This window comes from Rhipicephalus microplus, chromosome 6 (genome assembly GCF_043290135.1).
Source record: "Rhipicephalus microplus isolate Deutch F79 chromosome 6, USDA_Rmic, whole genome shotgun sequence".
Lineage (NCBI taxonomy): Eukaryota > Metazoa > Arthropoda > Arachnida > Ixodida > Ixodidae > Rhipicephalus > Rhipicephalus microplus.
The window spans coordinates 113,455,708-113,474,169 of NC_134705.1; the positions used below are offsets into that span (position 1 = coordinate 113,455,708).

The following is an 18,462-nucleotide window of genomic DNA, read 5'->3' on the forward strand; positions in this document are numbered from 1 at the left end:
AATGCGTACCCACACCAAAAAATATTGCCGGCGTTACATTTTGTACCAAGCCATATTGAAGTTTATCATAGCGCAAATAACTGTTAGGCCGAAAAAATAGTCAAGTGCTTACGTTTTACGACATTCATAACGACAAAAAAACTATTTGCCACATACGTTTCCAAGACACAACTTGCAACCGTCAAACTTATTTATTGTTCACAGGATAAATATTAGGAATATTGGTTACGCGCCTTGCCACACTAGCACTTGCTTTACGGCGTATAGGCAGAACATACAATGACTTCTGAGAACTATAAAACAAAAATGACTGCTGAACACACGGCTGAAAAACGTACTTCTTCATTAAGAGACGAAATCCTCGCATAGAATCTCTGACGTCACAGCCCACGTCTGCCATAATGTGCGTCGAGTTCGATATAAGTAAAACGTTTAAACGTACAGTCATGTTCACAAAAATGATGAAGCAGTAATAGTCTCGACTATGGACGTGTTCGCAACGTGGAGTTGGTCTAAAGCCTTGAAGAATGTAACTAAAGGTAAAAGTCCTCCAAGTGTGCGCAGGAGGAGCCTAGACGTCGCACATCGGGCCCGCAGAGTAAGTGGAGTTCGACTTGCAGCCGTAACGAGCGCCGAACTCCTTCATGTTGTAAAGGGGTAGCAGGCACATCTCTTCGTAAGTGAGCGGGACAGGCGCCCGGATGGAGCTGCACCAGGTCAGGCAGAAGCGCATGAAGAACGTCTCCTGGACGTCGGGCCACCACTTCTGGGCGAGCTCCTCGTTGCCCCCGACGCGCTCCCGGAAGTCGGCCTCCATTGCGGCGTACGCGAGCCGCGCCCCTGCCGACAGCGACAGCATCATGGCTTGCTGCGCGGCGATGTCTCCTCTGGCCTGCAATAGGCGTGGATACATCATCATCATTATGAGCCTGACTACGTCCACTGCAGGACAAATACCTCTCTCATGGGCTGTCAGTCAACTCGATCCTGTGCTTGCTACTACCGCTTTATACCCGCAAAACTCTTAATCTCGTCTGCCCAACTAACTTTCTGTCGCCCCCTAACTCGCTTTCCTTCTCTGGAAATCCAGTCAGTTACCCTTAATTATCAGTGGTTATCCTGCCGACACGCTAAATGCCCGGCCCATGTCCATTTACTCTTCTTGATTTAAACAATGATATCTTTAACCCTGGTTTGCTCCCTCATCCACTCAGCTCTATTCTTGTCTCTTAAGATTACACTTGTCATTTTCCTTTCCATAGCTCACTGTGTCGTCCTCAATTTAAGCTCAACCATCTTTGTAAGTCTCCAGATTTCTGATTCATAGTTAAGTACAGGCAAGATGCAGGTCTCCAGGTTTCTGCTCCATAGTTAAGCACCGTCAAGATGCAGCTGTTATAAATCTTCCTCTTGAGGGATAGTAGCGATCTACCAGTCAAGAATTGAAAGTGCTTGCCGAATGACAAAGCATATATAAACATCCTGGAAGAAAGCTACAGAGGATCAACTGCCACCATAGTGCTCCATGAAGAAAGTGACAGAATACCATTCAAGAAGGGTGTAAGACAAGTGGAGACAATCTAGATTGATTGATGATTGGGGTTTAACGTCCCAAAACCACCATTTTATTCTGAGAGATGCCGTAGTGGAAGGCTCGAGAAATTTTGACCACCTAGGGTTCTTTACCATGTACCCAAATTTGAGCACGCGTGCATATAGCATTTTCACCTCCATTGAAAATTCAGCCGCCGCAGCCGGGATACGATCAAGTGACCTACGGGTCCGTAGCTGAGTACCATAGCCACTAGACCGTCGCGGCGGGGCAAGGCGAAACGATCTCCCCAATGGTGTTTACCGCTCCGTATCTTACAGGAGGTTTTCGGGGGCCTATGGAATGGGAACAGTTAGCGATAACAGTTAACGTAAAGTACCTAAGTAACCCGCGATTCGCCGATGACATAATCATTGCTGAGTAACTCAGGGGACGAATTGTAACTCATGATTACTGAATTAGAAAAGGAGAGCAGAAAGGTTGGTCTTAAAATTAATCTGCAGAAAACGGAATTATTATACAACCTCGGAAGAGAACAGCGCTTCGAGATAGGTAGTATAGCACACTTGAAGTTGTAAAAAACTATGTTTACTTAGGACAGGCAGTAACCGTGGAGCCGAACACGAGATTGAAGTAACTAGAGGAATAAGAATGGAGTGGAGCACTATCGGTGAGCGTGAATTCAAGCAGGGGTAATTACAATCTAATTTGATGGTGATGATAAAATAATGTGTGACCCCAGGACGCGCAAGCCAAATATTGCCACGAAGATTTTACTATCTCCTGATTTGGTGAACAGATTTATAATACATTCCGTCAATCTAGCGGGTCAAGTGTGTATTGTTAGATGGGTGTATATAGTGCATATGTGGTCAGGAAGATGTTTAAAATGGCCAGCACATAGATTGTGATCGAAAGGTTAATACCCGTTTTTTATTTTCATTTCCCTAGAAACTAGGGTCAGCTGGTAACAATGTCGACAAATATGGCGTCTACAATTTATAATTCTTGAGGTTTTTGTATATTCTTGGGGTAATACATTCGTGATTCAAGTACAAGCGTGTCTTGGCGACCATTTCCTTGGACCATGCATTGAACGCCAAAATGGCCTCAACGCAGCCCTGACCAGATAACCTGTGACTTCTTCCTCTTGAGGCGGGCTAAGGCACAAGAGTAAAGTCTAAACTTTAGCGATAACAGTGTTTTACACAGTATTTTACTTAGTATCAGACGTACTTCACACTGCTCATTGTCATGGCCCAAGAGGCAGAAGCCAGCTGCTGAAGCTTCAGAGAGGACACATCAGCAGAGGTAGAAAGCTCCGAACGTTACAGCTCCAAAACACGAGCATCAACCTACTCTCCTCACCCATGACCCGTGACGCCCTTGCCACCACGCTATCGGTGCATGCCACGGGCGCTGGCCGACTGTGACTAGTTGCCATGCTTCTCATCTCCCCCCCCCTCAACTCTAGCCCAACCCGAGAGGAATAAGAGGTGGCCCTGCTCAGTTGCTCGAACCTTCAAGATCCGAAACGCCTTGGTCCAGAGAGCTAACCTAGCGGCTGTTACCAACGCGGTCCCAGAGTAGCAACTCCACCCATTGCGGAGCATTTCAAGGGCTGCACCTTTGTTTTGTTCTGGAATAAGTGTTTCCAATCATCATCGTTCCTTCATTGTAATAACGGCCCTACCAAGAGAACGTGTTAGGCCATAATGAAATGACGCCAAAGTTGACAGAGAGCGTCAGTGGATATAAGCTTCAAAAGAGTCTAGGCAAGCTTCCAAGCGCCTGGTGAAATGTTAGCACCAGTCGCCTTTCCTGGCTCTTCCCTTTACTGCACGCTCTTTTAGATGATACGACACGAATAACTAATTAACACTCCTGGTTTACTGGCAACGCGTAATGAAAGTTCATCTGGCTTCACCTTTTCCCCGAAACCTAGGTGGTTGTGTTTTCCGAAGAGGCACGCCATCACTTTGGCCTGCTTGGTCTTGGAGACTTCGTTCCAGGTGCGCTCGTTCTTCACTATAACGTCGATCAGCTTTGTCGCCAGCAGGCCACCCACCGTGCCGTAGTTGTAGCGATCCGGTACGCCAACCGCGTACAAGAACGGGGCCCTCTGCGGCAGCGTGGGTACGAAGAGCGATTTCAACAGAGGGAGGTACGCAATCTGGCCTCCCTGCTCCATGTCAGACATTAGCAAATCTGTCCGAGCTGGTGGGCTGTGCAGCATCACCTACGACGACCGGAATGAGTGGTCATTATAGACTATAGGCATGCATTCAGTGACCGTTTCATCCAGCAACGTTCGGCGTAAAACATCGTCACTGATTCAGTTCCCTGCGGTCACTACGCATAAACTTTCTTTCACTTGCACGGGCACCGAGTGACATCCTTTGCTATCATCCAAGGCTCTCTTGTATAGCACTGCAGCTGTACAACAACCCGACAAAAGTAAAAAAAAACGCATATGATGCTAAGGGATGTATATTGCCACGCTTGTTTATTATGACCTTTAAAACTACCTATTTTTAATATTTGTGCTCTCTAAATTACCCCCTTTCCATCCTAGTTTGAAAGGGGGAGCCCTAGGGCGCCCCCCTCCACCCTTATTTCGCAGCGGGTCTGATGCCCCCCCCCCCCTCCCGCCACTACACTTGCGGTAGGCACGATAGACTATCACTATGTGAATAGCCTGTAAAATGGTTGCCAAAACAACCATTTTAGCTACATGATAGACTAGTTTGAAATGGCCAATTTTATATGCATAGACGTTCGTTTTCTTGTGGCAAGCTTTATGCGTTCACCGAAAAGCGAAACCGGGCAAGCATAGAGAAAAAGATGAGAAAAGCGCCAATGACGCTGTCGTTGCACTTTCAAAGGCGAAGATCAAGTGTCCTGCAAGTTTTCAGCGGCACGCTGGGGTTGCTGAAGCCGTAACTAAATATGTTTGCCAGTGTTTATTTTTAAAAGACGGAAGCCTTTATTGACTACTATACTCGCAGTGTACGACCATTACTTCATCCGGGCCCTGGTACGATGCCAGCTGTGGCCTCTCCGCCCTACGCTCTCTCAGCAATCCCGCTATTGCAGAAGGTGTAAAAGAGCAGAAAAACAGAAGAAAACCAAATAAATATATGACATTGTAAGTCTAATGGCCACAGGTTTTCGCCGAACACACTTTAAAATTTGCAGTGTCCTTCAACTTTTTTTTGTAGCCAACCCTTGGAATATAGCAGCTGTTGTCGGAAATAGAAACTGCAGCGCCATCGAACTCAACCAGGTAACACGTTAGCTTCTGCGCAAGCGGCCAGATGAACGCACGACAGCGGCCACTCCGGTAAATAGGTAGAAAATGTGGCCCGTATGGTCTGCCATTTCGAATCGTCTTACGTTATAGTGGTGACGCCTGGCGCGGGCGTACGTCAGGAGGAACGCGTCTGGATCATCTTGGAATAATGACCCTGCGGGTCCCGTGTAATCGGGCTTGCTGACCGTTGGCATCGTTGATGACACCACCAGCAGTGACGTGTTGCTTACGATTGCGGAGGCAACTTCACGTTCCTTGTCATCCATCCAGGTAAGCGCTTGAGGTGTCTGTGAGTACAAACGGGTCACAAGGGGACAAACAGGTGAAGTAGTTTGATCAAGATTTCTGTATAGACTAGTACAGAGCCGAGATTTCCCGAGGTTGGTGAAAGGATGAATGGACGAACCGACAGATACTTGGATAAAACCAGCCACGGAGCCGGTTCTATAGCTTCTGCAGCGTCTCTTAAGCATTGTTACCAAGTACCGTTTCCAATGCGCCAATGCAGTAAAGGCATTCTGTGTAATGTAAGTGCATTCATCCTTCTGTGAATAACAAAATAAACAATGAAGTTTTATTTGTTGCCATTCAGTACACGAGTAAGTTCTGTGCCACGTATAGGCGCTGCGCGCTTCTTTGGCAAATAAGACAGTTTACGCAAACGAGTTTTAGGTAGTCTATGCTATTGAAACACAGCAATATTATCACCTCGTACAGTGCACAATTTTATTCGTTTTGATTCAATGCACTTGCAGTGACTGATCAGCCATGGTTCGCTTGTTTGCCGCATCGGACAGTTAAAATGCACAAGCTTTTATTAGTATTTACCTTCCAAAAAAATTTATATACGAATGTTATCACCCCATGTAGTGCTTTCATTTTCACCCTTATGAAGTTAACGAAGCAAAATGAAGCGTAGCCTACTGTTTAGCATCTCTGCAGTCACTACTATAGTCGGCTAAGAACGAAATCAACTGAAAAATTGCAGCACTGAAGATCACGATCCTGCCTAATGTAAATTCCCAGCGCATCTCCATAATGTGGCAACACAAGTGTGCGTGAAATTTTCGCCGTCAGTTGTTGTAGAAGCGTGAGATTGCTTACATATTGCCACTAACTGCCAGCGCTTGGACGCTACGAAGAAATGTGCACTGCCGGCGTCGCGAAACGCCTCCCCTACAAGGGACTCCAGCTGATACTGTATAAGAAAGCTGAACTACTAGAGGCTGGTTTCCCTTGCAGCCTCACTGTTTTATATGTAAAGCAGCTCTTTGGCTAGCCTATGCAACGTTGTCCCTCCGTCCGCACCGCGCTTCCCTGGACGCAGTTGTTAGGGCGGCGCCAAGTAGATCACGCCTTCTCTCGCAGTGCACGCGCGTCGACGTCACTCTCTCTCTAGCCTATCGCAGCTAGCCGCGTGTCATCTCACTCGCTTCACCCTCTCCGGCACTCGCAACGTTCGAGCGCACATCAAGCGAACAGTTTAATAAATGTTTACCGCACCCGCCAGCCACCGGTATGTGACAAGAGAAGCCAGCCGTAGGTGCACGTCCCAGCGCTGCATGCGCACGAGAGGCCAGCGCACGTGACAGATGAAGAGAGCTAGAGTAGAGGCCAGTGACTCCTGGTGTTGTCACACTCCGCGTTCGCTATATTTCGTCTTCCTTCGTCCTATCGGTTACGTAACGCAGAATCAAGCGCCTAACAGCTGTGGTTGAAAATATAAAACGATTTCACATGCGTATTCGCAAGTTTCGTAGAGCGTCACGCAGCCCCGCGGCCACCGGCGGAATTTTTTCAGAGTATCGGTCGGTGGGGCGGTGGCGCTCCTGGGTGCTTTTGCTTTGTGTTGTTCGAGTCGTCATCGCGGCCACGAAATACTTAAATTTAAGAGCTTCAAAAGGAATCGCATGTTCTGCGTGCCGCAGCGTACAAACATAGCATCGACGACAGTCAGCCTCGATTCCTTGCCAAGAGATGAAGCGAGGAAAAAGGAATGGATAGTGAAGTTGAGAATTCGTAAGTCGGTCACATCACTGATGAAAGTGTGCAGCGCGCACTTAATCTGCACTGACAACGTCTGCAGCGATGGAGGCAGAAATGTTGTAGGCCCGCGGGTGCTCAGATTTGAGTGCACGTTAATGAACCACAGGTGGTCGAAATTTTCGGAGCCCTCTACTACGGCGTCTCTCATAATCTTACCGTGGTTTTGGGACGTTAAACCCCACAAATCAATCAATCACTACTATTGCAGCAACATAGATAAGAAAATGAGAACGTCCTATTTTTGCTTGCGTCAAGCCCCAGTTTATTGTCGCTGCGACCACTGGCCTCGTGAGAAACGCGTATGTTTACATCTTGGGCTGCACCCAGTAGGCCATGACTAGGTCGAGCTGCACAGTTGTAGACAGCGCAGTGGGGATAAGCAGCTTTTACCTTCCCATATGCTTTGGAAAGACGTGACTGTGAAAGACGCACTCAGCGTCTTGTGAAAGACGCTGAGTGCAAAGACGTAACTGTTGGTGAAACCGAGAGAAACACGTAACTCTTTGTGAAAGACGCACTCTGGTACTCTCTGTTGGCACCATATCGAATCACCCATGCACTGCGCCCCCTATAGGTGACGAAACTTGCGAATACCTTCGCGGCTTGCTGCAGTCCGGTGAAGATGCGCTCCAGCGCGGGCATGCTGGTCTTGTCCCCCAACACCTTGGAGGCTAAGAGGGGCCACGTGGCTGCGAAGCACGTCCGCACTAGGTAAACGCAGAAGGAAACCCGGTGCAGCGGGCTCGTACTTGAGTCCTGCTCGAACAACAAAAAAATTGCGGTCGATACAAAGAAGTCATCCGGCAGTGCGTGTTGTGTTACAAGTAACACCTGCTCAGCACAGCACTGTTACAGCGCAGCACTATTCTGTTCAGCCGGCGCGTCTTGTTGCGTCTTCAATGTTGCGTCTTCAATAAAGTGAACCTACAGGGAAGCCGCGATTCGGTGATGACATTGCCCTGATGAGTAACTCAAAGGAGGAGTTACACTTCGTCATTACTGAACTGGACAGGAAAAGCAGAAGAGTACATCTGAAAGTTAATATGCAGAAAACTTGCGTAATGCGAAACAACCTCGCAAAGGAGCAGTGCTTTCTTATAGGTGGCAAGGCACTGTAAGTTGTAAATGAATACGTCTATATAAGACAAGTAGTAACCGCAGAGTCGAACCATAAAACTAAGGGAACCTAAAAGAATAAGGATAGGATGGAGCCCACTTGGCAAGCATCATTAAAATATGAATGGCACGTTACCACTATATATACCCCAAGCAAAAAGTTGCTCAGGGGACACATGGACACCATAGTTGAAATCATGAAGAAATGGACGTGGGTAAGGCACGGAGCACGTTAAGCAGGATAGGCGCTAGTCATTAAGGGTATCCCCGCATTCTAAGAGATGGCTAACGCGCGAGGGGGAGAGAAAAACGTTCGCAAGGAGCGATAAATTAACCTAAACTACTCAGTGAAAGAAAAAAAGAAGAAACGAGGCAAGCGCGAACGAGACAAGTGCGGTGTAGCTTAGTTTTGCGCTTCCGACGAACATACATTTCTACCGAATAGCCCGATTAACGTGTTTATTAAGCAGACAAAGTTAGGCGGGCAGATGAGATTAAAAATGTTGCGGCTACAGCGTGGCATCAAGCAAAAGACCGCGTTGATTGGCGGAACATGGGAGAAGTATTTGCTTAGTGGTGGGCGTAGAAAGACTGATGATGATGAGATGATGATGATAACGACAGTGATGATTATAATGATTTTAGTAAGCCATACTTGCTCGGACTCACGTAGCCCCGGTTCAATTTAAGTTTGAACGTGCCTGTAAGAGTCGGTTCACGTTGTATAGTTATCAACTCATGATGGCCTCTTCAGTGAAGAGTAGCACATACAGAGATACGCTACCTACCATGGATATATAAATGAACATTCGATCACCTGTATTTTTGTGTGAGAAAAAATGTGGTTGGGTTGACACTAAGTGACTGAGAATGTTACTGAACATACAATTATTCTACCACGGAAGCATGATTTGGCAGCAATACCTGCTGTGCCAGAATAAGAGCTATGAGGTAAAAAGTAAAAAAAATATATATTTCATTCGTCATGAGTTGTGTTCGTGCACTTGTTTTTACTATAACTGCACTGACAGTTGTCGAAACGTTCACTGCGTGGCGTACACTAAAAGGAGCAAAAATGCTTTCCCACGCCACTACAGTTGATGTATCGGCCAAAATAGAGTAGTTGTGTAAAGATAAAGTCAAACCTATTAAACCTTACTGTTTTCGGAGGCACTGAAATGGCGTGATCGCACTGCCACTCAGTTTGCACGCACTGTGTATCACTATATGCTGAAGTAACCACCTCGTTTCACACGGGCCTAGTCTGTTGCTTTATTTGTAAAAAGAAAACACTGAACATACCATAGTTTTTTAGAAAGTGGCTTTAAAGCTCGACAAAAAACGTCCGCCATCACCAAAAAGCCGTGCTAACTTTGCATTCGTCTGCTTCACCTAGCCAAGCACGCCCCCGAGGAGCAGCCATCGCCAAGCCAAGTCCAATGAGATAGACTAACCGTTCAGCCACCGCGCCGAGTTTGCCCGTCGTTGAGGTGCGGGCTGGGTCCGAACAACTAAAGGCCAGTGTTTCAACCCTAGGGCCAAAGGCAGGTTTGTATCTTAGTTTCTAGCGTAGGGGTGTGAAGGAAGAGAAAAAAACTTAATTTAACCAAGGGATTCAGACACGTACGTTGCAGGCTCCCCGCATGACCCCACTGCGCTATGCATTCGTGAGTTCACGTAGTTGCATGACGGGGACTTGGTCATTCTTGCAAAGTCTGTGACAAGCTGTGGTTCTACTCTGCTAACGCCAAGGAAAGACGACCAGCCAAGAAGGCCATGTAAGGCCCTTAAGATGAACCACCCTCGCTTGTTCCTAGCGCTTTACACGGCTATAGTGAACTTTGTTTGTTTGATTCTTGGTTTGTTTGTTTGTTTCAGTTTTCTGAGCTACACGCAACTGTGGCTGTATTCCTTTAAGAATGTTTGGTGTAACTACGAATTCTATCCTTCACAGTTATTCATTTCCTCCAGCCGGTTGCTGGGGTCGTACTATCTATAGTCTCAAGTGAGAATGCAGCCCCGCGAAGTAAGGCCAGACACGAAAACACTCATCACGTCACTGGTCGCTTTTGAAACTGAGTGATCAAGCGGACGTTTGCGACAAAGGCTCATGAAACAAAAGGACCCGGAGAGAAGAAAAATGTGATGACGTAAATGACACGTGCCAGCTTCGTGTAGACGACGAATATGACGTCCGCCACAAGGTTGGTCGCGATGTAAAAAGCAGTAGCGTTGACCCCCTCGGCTGGCAGGTACTCGCCCACCCGGCGCACCGACGCCATGTTCGTGTCAATAACGGAGTCGGACGCTTGGATTTTGAGCGCGGTCACGTTGTGGGCGTCGTTGATGGCCTTCACCCACTCGTCGGCCGACAGCGTCAGCAAGCCCTCGGTGACATCGCGAAGGGTCGACCGCGACTCTGGTAAGTGTTGAGCGAACGCGGTCTGCACCTGCAGTCAGAGATGGAACGTGAATAATACCTGTGTCACACGGGCGCGCAAAAAGTCTTTTAAGTAAGCGGTCTTTTAGGAAGTTGAAAGACTTTTAACAAAGAGGTGTTTGCGGCAATGACACACAGCAGCAACGATGTCCTTTTAGTGTTTTCGTTCGAAGACGCTAGCGAAAGCGTGGCGCTAGCAGTTAAAAGAGAAGCAATGAAAATTAAACGATGTATCACGATGTACAAAATTAAAGACTTGTTGCACTGCTCGTTTCTTTAAATAAATTTAAGAATAAGAGATGAAGAAACACCAATGTGAAAATTTGTTGCACCAGTTAAGGAAGCATTCCCATAACTAGCGACGTGCACAAGTTCGTCTGGCACCACTGGGCTTTTATTTTCCGTATTTGTTTTTTGCTGCTCTCGACTGCTCTCGACACGTTATGGGCGACCGTACGGGAGAAGAAGCGAGGATCGCAAGCCTCACGGCCTGCCTTCTCGCTCTGGAAAGCGAGGCAGACGCTGCAAAAGCCGCCAAGGAGAGGATAACGTGTCTGCTTCCGACCATTGCAGACGCTGCATTTTCCGTGGGGCGCCGGCTGCTTGATCTGCGTAGTTGGCCATAGACGCTCGGACTCGGACCACATGAATGACGGCCAAACCCACGACTGCCACGCTTTTTTCGCTTGTGCAAAATGACGCGGCGCGAGACCGAGCATCACCACGTGATGTTGCCCATGCGTTGTAGCTGCTTACGAGAGTAGAAAAGGAAACAACCATTAAAAGAGTTCATTACACCTTCTGCAGGATATGAAATTCGTTTTTACAAAGAGTTTTGGTGACAGAAAAATAAGCGTTCACTCTTTTTTTCCCACCACTCGAAAATTGCTGGCGCCCACTGGTTTCGAGGCTACTCATTCGGAGCCGTAAAAGAGATCGACGAACTCCGCTTACGAAAAAGACCGCTTCTGATAAGGAGTTCGCTCTGTGCCGTGTGTATGCGGTCAGGAACTCCTTTTAAGAAAAAGACCGCTTACTTAAAAGACATTTAAGTGCCCGTGTGACAGGGGTATAAGAAAAAAACTCAAAGGGTCCCTTTTGCATTCGCCTGAGACAACTCGAAAGCGAAGTCCATCTTCTAATAGGGGCGAAGCTCCGTAACACCACACGATGCCCCGTAACGCCACATGATGTATACTCCATCGTCTGGTGTCTACAGTGGATATAGCGCAGGTACGTGCATGTGAACAAACCGAAACATCTGTGAACAACATCAAAAGGCTGTTAACCAGAACAAACAATATAAAGGACCACAACAATGTGAAAACTTTTACATTTAACCACCCGTAAATGAAAGCATTTGACAGAACAAAACGACAGCAAAAACAAAATATAAAGGCTCTTAGCCAAAACGAAATAGAAGGCCATGATTCCTGATCCCATGCACACTGCTTCGCCCCGTCATCAGCGTGCAATTCGTGAATATGTTTCGTCTCAGTTCATGTATGGACCCTCTCCGCTCCCCCCTTTCTAAGAATCTCCTCCCTTAACCTAGTTTCACACTACCTGTAATATGGGAGATATTGCAAGCTCTGCGCCCTAACGTAGTCGGACTACCTCCGCGATTGGTTCATCTTTGACCACGCTACACTATCATGTAATCAAGTCATGAATTTCGCTAGTAACGTTATAATGATGTCATATAGTGACGTTATCACGTGATCGTAAGCTTTTTGCATAGTGTCCACACCACCAACTCGGGAGGCCAACGGTCTATTTAAGCATTCCATGGCGCATCTATGGCTTTCCCCTCAAAATATTAACAACAGTAAATGCGTTTGGCTATACGCGCCAAACCACGATGTATTCATGAGGCGCATTAAATTGGAAGGCTGCAGAAATTTCGACCATGAAGTGTCTTTTAACGCGTGTCGGCATAGCACAGATCACTGGCCTCTAGCATTACGCCTCCATCGAAATGCGACCATCGGGGTTGGTGTCCAACTTGCGACTATCGGGACTGCAGCCAAAGACCATAACCAGTGTACCGCCGAGGAGGTCTTGCAACGGGAATAAATAAGGAATTGGGGAAAGGATAGCTGTCCCAGCTGAACTGCTGGCTAATCCCAGCTCGTTCTTTTTCTTTTTCTTATGGAAGTGACAGTACAAGGTTTGGGCTAGGTACACTGGCTATGTGCTGTGCACGTATCTATAGATATACTGCTTTTCCCACCGCCCACCTACCGTGTATCATCCTCCTTTCGTTCCACGTTGGGAAAATTTTGCTCATGAAGTAGGAGCGTTAATGTTTTCTTGGCAGTTCGCGCCTTCCGGCATGAAAAACCACCCATCTCTTTTTGTACCTGTTCCCCGCTTCAGCGAGTTTTGGTATTGAATAATTTGCTTTTATCGTAATGGTTGTTATTGCTCGTCTCTGAGATGCCAGTGTGCACCGTGTTCATCTTCAGCAGTAGCGAAGTGGTGACTGCTCCCACAAGCTAAGGCTCTTACGTTCTTTATAAGCACAGACTCCGGTTGGCTTTCAGTTTTGTACACCAGCGAAGCATAGCAGCTTGTGGGGTTAAAGCATTGACGAGTATCCCGCAGGCTTTCATATGTTTTCTGGGTGTTCAGCTGCATATCTAAAATAAATAATCGTCGCGAAGCAGCTCCTTGACTAGCTTGTGGAATGCTGTGCGTCTGTGTCTCCGTGCCAACGCGCCGCACCGCGTTCCCCCACCACATCTGTTGGAGCGATGCCAAGTAGGTCAAGTTGCAGCTCCGGGTTGACGTCACTCTCTCTCACCCGCAGCTGCTGTCGACTCCTCCCAACGCACCTGCGCTCACTCGCAACGCACTTCTCTCTCTCTCACTTCATCAATTTCATAGGTTATGTTTATCAATTCATCGGTTATGTTTATCGTCCTTTGGTTGCGCCGTTTCATAATCATGAACCTCCACCAACTCACCTAGCTATCAGTGCTACTGAAAACGTTATGGTAGAGGCCCACGTATTGTGCGATGTTAGTGCGTGTTGAAGACCACAAGTTGATCGAAATTTCTGGAGCCCTACACTGCGCCTTGAATAATATTGTCATTTGCCGAAGTATTCTCATAATATATTTTGATTAAGAGTTGAGAGCGAACAGCAGCTTACCTTAGCGTCAATCCGGAAGAGTAGTTCAGTCTCCTTGGTCGCATTGTCGATGCCCAGCCAGCTACTGACAAGCTTGGAGATGCGAAACTTGGCGTCGGAAGCGCCCTGGCTGCCCACCTTGGCTTGCAGCGAGTAACCGCGTCGCAGTTCGAGCATGTCCCGGTCGCCCTCGTGTACGAAGCGCACGTCGAAGATGGTGTAGAAGCCGAGTTGAAGCGACGTGCGCACCACGAAGCGCACAATGTCCGAGAAGGAGGTCGCACGACGCACTTCGTTGACGTTCACCGCAGCCTCGGTGTTTGCGACCTCGTCCCGTATGTTACTCACGTGCTGCATGTATCTGTTGGGGCCCCGCAGAAGAGATGGAGCTGTCACATGGTCGTTTACTCTTTTGAATAAAATGACATTTACTTCTCGGATGATTCTAAATACTACCGCGATAGAGTTAAATAACTCGCTTCGCAGGAATTTCGCTGTCCGCGTAGGCATCTGTGTTGTAGGTTGTTGGCGAAAAATTATTGTCAAAAGGTGAAAATTCAAAACAGACTAAGACAAAGAAATAATTTCCAGTTTGGTTGGAGAGCGGGAATTGATACCTGCGGCCCCTCGCTCCATGGCACGAGGCGTTTCACTGTTCGGCCACCACGTGTGGCCGAACAGTGAAACGATTTCTTGAGCACTCTAACAGCGAACTATTTAAACACAACATTTAACGTTGTAATATGCTCATCTGCGATGTACTTCGACATAGTTAACTATGACCGGCGAAATTACGCGAAGGAGGCACGTGCACTTTCTTTCCGGGGCTGTGTTCCATCGCGCCGCATGCATAGATACAGGAGCCAAAGGGCGTCCACATTTCGGACATCCTTGCAGATCGGTTTAGGTGTCCACCGATTGGGAACGTGACACGAACACGGTCTGATCATGCTATATCGCACTCTACTCATGAAAACGAAGCACGAACGTACTCCAATTTTATCTTCCGCTACTACTTCCACTCCTGTTGCTGTTGTTTCAACTTTTGCTTCAGTTGCCTCTTAAAATTACTTGCTATGTTGCTTGCTGATTCTGCTGCGGCTACTCCTGCTCAGCACCGAGAACGCGACCACGTGACGCACTTCGGCAGCACCGGCAAGCTTCATTTCATAATAAATACATTTTTTTTCTTTTTGGTATCCTCTTTAACCAGAGAACGTGCACTCAATAGCACGAGGTCTCGCCGGGCTCACCTGTAGCAGCCCCGGTAGAGGGGCAAAAGGACGTGCATGCCAAGTCGCTGGCTCTCGGCGTCCTGGGGCACACGCGTCTCGAACATGCTGGCGTTGAGCGTGCGCAGCAGGTCTTTCAGTAAGTCCACTTGGAATCCCGCACCAGGCGCGGTCCACGTGCCACACACGCGGTCGTAGAAGTCGGAACACGGCGTGTACGCGGCGACCGTCAGATTTTTCAGGTACTCGGCGGCCTCCTTGCATTCCTTCGTGCGGCACTGCACGCCATCGTTGGTCACTCTCCCGCGTAGCATCCAGAAGGCGGCGTAGACGAGCGCGAAGATGACCGCACTCGCCGCAGCCACTGTTGCGTACGTGTAGAACCTGTACACGGCCTTCGTGGCATAGCGGCTGCCGTGGGCGTCCCCGTCTTTCTTCGGCGGGGACGTCTTGTCCGAGTACGGTTGTTCTGCGAAACACGCCAAACATGTATCTACTGCACAGAATAACTTATAGCTGAGATATAGTCGGTACATACTCATGTTAAAAGCTGGGCTTGCAAGCATAGACACAAAAAAGAAATGAAGATACCGCAACTACTGTCACTTATGTGGTGTCTTCAGTTCTCTCTTGTGTTCTTGTTTGCACGGCGTATGTTAACATGTACTGTGCATTGATTGACATGTGGGGTTTAACGTCCCAAAACCACTAACATGTACCGTGCAGTCGTAATCAGTATAGCAGGGAACATTAGGACTTTCGAAAATTCATATCAGCTAAAAGCAGTTGGCAAGCCCAGAAGTGTTCATGACACCCCATTCTCAAGCGGAATGGTATCTCAACGTCATATCAATACATTTAGAATAATCGTTGATTAAACCCGACTTTGAAGCTCCCTCTCATGTCCATCACGACTAAGTAAGGTGCTATAGTGGTGAAGCTGGTTTTGCATGATTAGGTGGTAGGATCGCGAACGTAAACGAACGCGCGAAGTTAGTCAACGTACACGAGGACAAAGCACTCACTTCCCAACATTTTCTTGCCGGACGTTAGGGTTACCCCTCTTCTGGAGTTCTGCTCGGCAGAGAAAAAGAATAAGTTCGGCTGCAAGTTAGAATTTATGGTAATAAGGGCTGCAGCATGAGCACGAAGAAGCTAGAAGAAACCTAGACCACCTTCGTGCTCGCGCTGCAGCCCTTATTACCATGAATTGCAACCAACTAGCCCAAATAGCCGTTCTTCTTCAATGCAAGTTAGAGTCTCTGTAAAACATGACTATGAAAGCTGCTGCAGACGGTGCAATTGCAGTAAGAATTATGCACTCGGGGACTAGGCTTTTTGTTAGACATGACGACCCGCATCAAGCGGAGCATGCATTATATTACCCTGACCTCTTTAGTCGATTCTATTGTAGCTCCCCTCTACCACCGCAGCTTTTGGTACACATCACGTGGTGTTGCACGACCTGCGGCATCGATTTACCTTATAGATTATACGACTGATCATGTTACAAATTTTAGCTATCTACGACGTCACTTTGTCGTAACAGATCACTTTCTTCTTATGACATAAGCATGCGGTAAATATGCGTCATCCACATCTTCACTCTGTCATATCTGACTCGTCATCGCTTATACTATAGCGTGCAGGGTTTCGACCATGCAAGTTGATGGTGATAATGGCAGCGATGGCAGCAGAGGATCCCTATAATGTTAGATTCTTATAACAGGTTACTTTTTATCTTTGCCACCGGAATGCTGGGAAGCAAAGGTAAACAGATGTGGGAGGTCTGACTTGGCTTCATTTTAATGTTCGTATCTATGTTGAATTTTCCTCTTAGATATCCTCGATTGGTGATTCCGATGGAGAGCGCTGGGGCGAAATTCGGCTCAGGCAATACTTATTTTGTTAAACTGCGAGTCTAACTCATTGAGTTGACTGCTCTGCTCGCGAGCTCTAAAATTATTTCAAAAGATTAGCGTTCGCGAATTGTAATTATTATTGTATTTATCATAAATACAGAACGGTATCAATGGTCACAACTGCCGTTGGTGAATTACTCTTAAAGACTGGTGCGAAACTCGCAATTTCGCAACACCTTCTTAGCCTCTCGAAACGGAACTTCAGTAGAGCTTGAACGCTTGGAGTGATGGGATGGCGTTAAGCGAAGTACGTCACAGCAGCCAATGTTTCGACAATAAACATTTTCTGCGGTATCCCTGGCGAAGACACTGTTTTTGGGACTTGTCTTCACCAGCCGGTCCTTTAACAAAAGACGGAACTTGTCTTCATCAGGTTTGACGAAGACAAGTCTAGCTAGAGAAAAAAAATTGGCAGATCCCACGTACCTTGAGATCGATGGTGCGCGAAACATGCAAAGAGAAGGTGACTCTGTTGTAATACTTTTTATTGAGCGAAACGTTACGAAATAACCCTAAAGACATGTACAGAAGTCGTACGCATAGACACATGTTAAACATTCACATGTTTACTGTTGCATAACAATGCCAAAATCAACATGGGTATTAGCAACGCCAGACTCGGCAAGCTAATATGTGGCGCTTGGGCCAGCGAGGATGGCAGTCCTGCACACTGCTGGATAATTGAGCTTCAGTAGATGACGCTTCACTACAGTTGTCGTTAACCCGATGTGACGGCTGTATTATAGGAGTTCATATATACTGTTAATAAGAATTAATAACCAGCACTGCAACCACAGTTGACGTTTCACGAACATTATGGTCTACTCGAAAAGCAGTTCCGAGACTTGGCGCTGCTCTATGGTAGAATACTTGATTACCACGCAGTATGCTAAGGTTCCATTTCTGCTAGAACCATGATGGTAGACAAGTTTAGTTAAAGAAAATGTGGCTCCATTAGAAAAAAATCACGTTCTACGATATCTCATCCCGAGTGATCTGCCGTTCGTGAGTGCGCTTCCCCTTTCTTGGTACCCACACTGTTACAAGGATTCTTTGATTTAGCTTAACCTGCCGCTTAAATGCCTACTGAGGCGTTGATGGGATTATTTCAGTAATAATGTCGGATGTCATACCTTTGAGGGCTGATGCTTTTTTCTGGGCGGTGGTGGCCTTGTTGTCGTTCATGTCTTCAGTCATTCTGGTCATTTCCTTGTCACGTTCGCGGCTGGTCATTTTGGGCACAGCGACGCTGGGGCGATGCGTCTGCGGAACTTTAGGATTGGTCGCTTTGGTCGCGGGGGCAGCGCGGCTGTCTCGACGCGGTACCGGGTCTTGTTGGCCGGTCGCTTTGGGCACAGCGATGCTAGATCGATGCGTCCCTGGTACGGCGCGACTGGTCGCTGTGGTCGTTGTGGAGGTGCGGCTGGCTCGACGCGGTGCCCCTTCTTGTCGAGCGGTCGCCATGGACCTCATCGTCTGGCTGGCCTTGCGCTGCATTGGCGCTGCGGGACTGACCACGAGTGACGCGGCCTCTCAGTCGGGCTGCATCGGTTAGCATGGCTTCGTCTAAGTGATCGATTGGTGCCTGACGACTCCCAGGTGATCTCTCTAAGTGAGCCTTTCTTTTACTTACAGGTGGAGCCTTCTAAACACAGAGAGCGATGAATACAAAATTATGCGGAGCCTCAACCGACTTGAAGGGCCC

The 18,462-nt window shown here is 47.5% G+C and overlaps 1 protein-coding gene across 1 annotated transcript; it reads right to left on the reverse strand.

Annotated features, from left to right (window-relative positions):
* Nucleotides 1-571: 571 nt before the first annotated feature.
* Nucleotides 572-18,221, reverse strand: LOC142765988 (endothelin-converting enzyme 2-like). The gene is made up of 8 exons (XM_075867795.1): nucleotides 17,891-18,221; nucleotides 14,857-15,304; nucleotides 13,625-13,964; nucleotides 10,193-10,477; nucleotides 7,506-7,667; nucleotides 4,949-5,152; nucleotides 3,480-3,791; nucleotides 572-892 (listed from the first exon to the last, which is right to left on the reverse strand). The coding sequence occupies exons 1-8, from the start codon at nucleotides 18,219-18,221 to the stop codon at nucleotides 572-574; spliced, it is 2,403 nt and encodes an 800-aa protein (XP_075723910.1).
* Nucleotides 18,222-18,462: the final 241 nt, after the last annotated feature.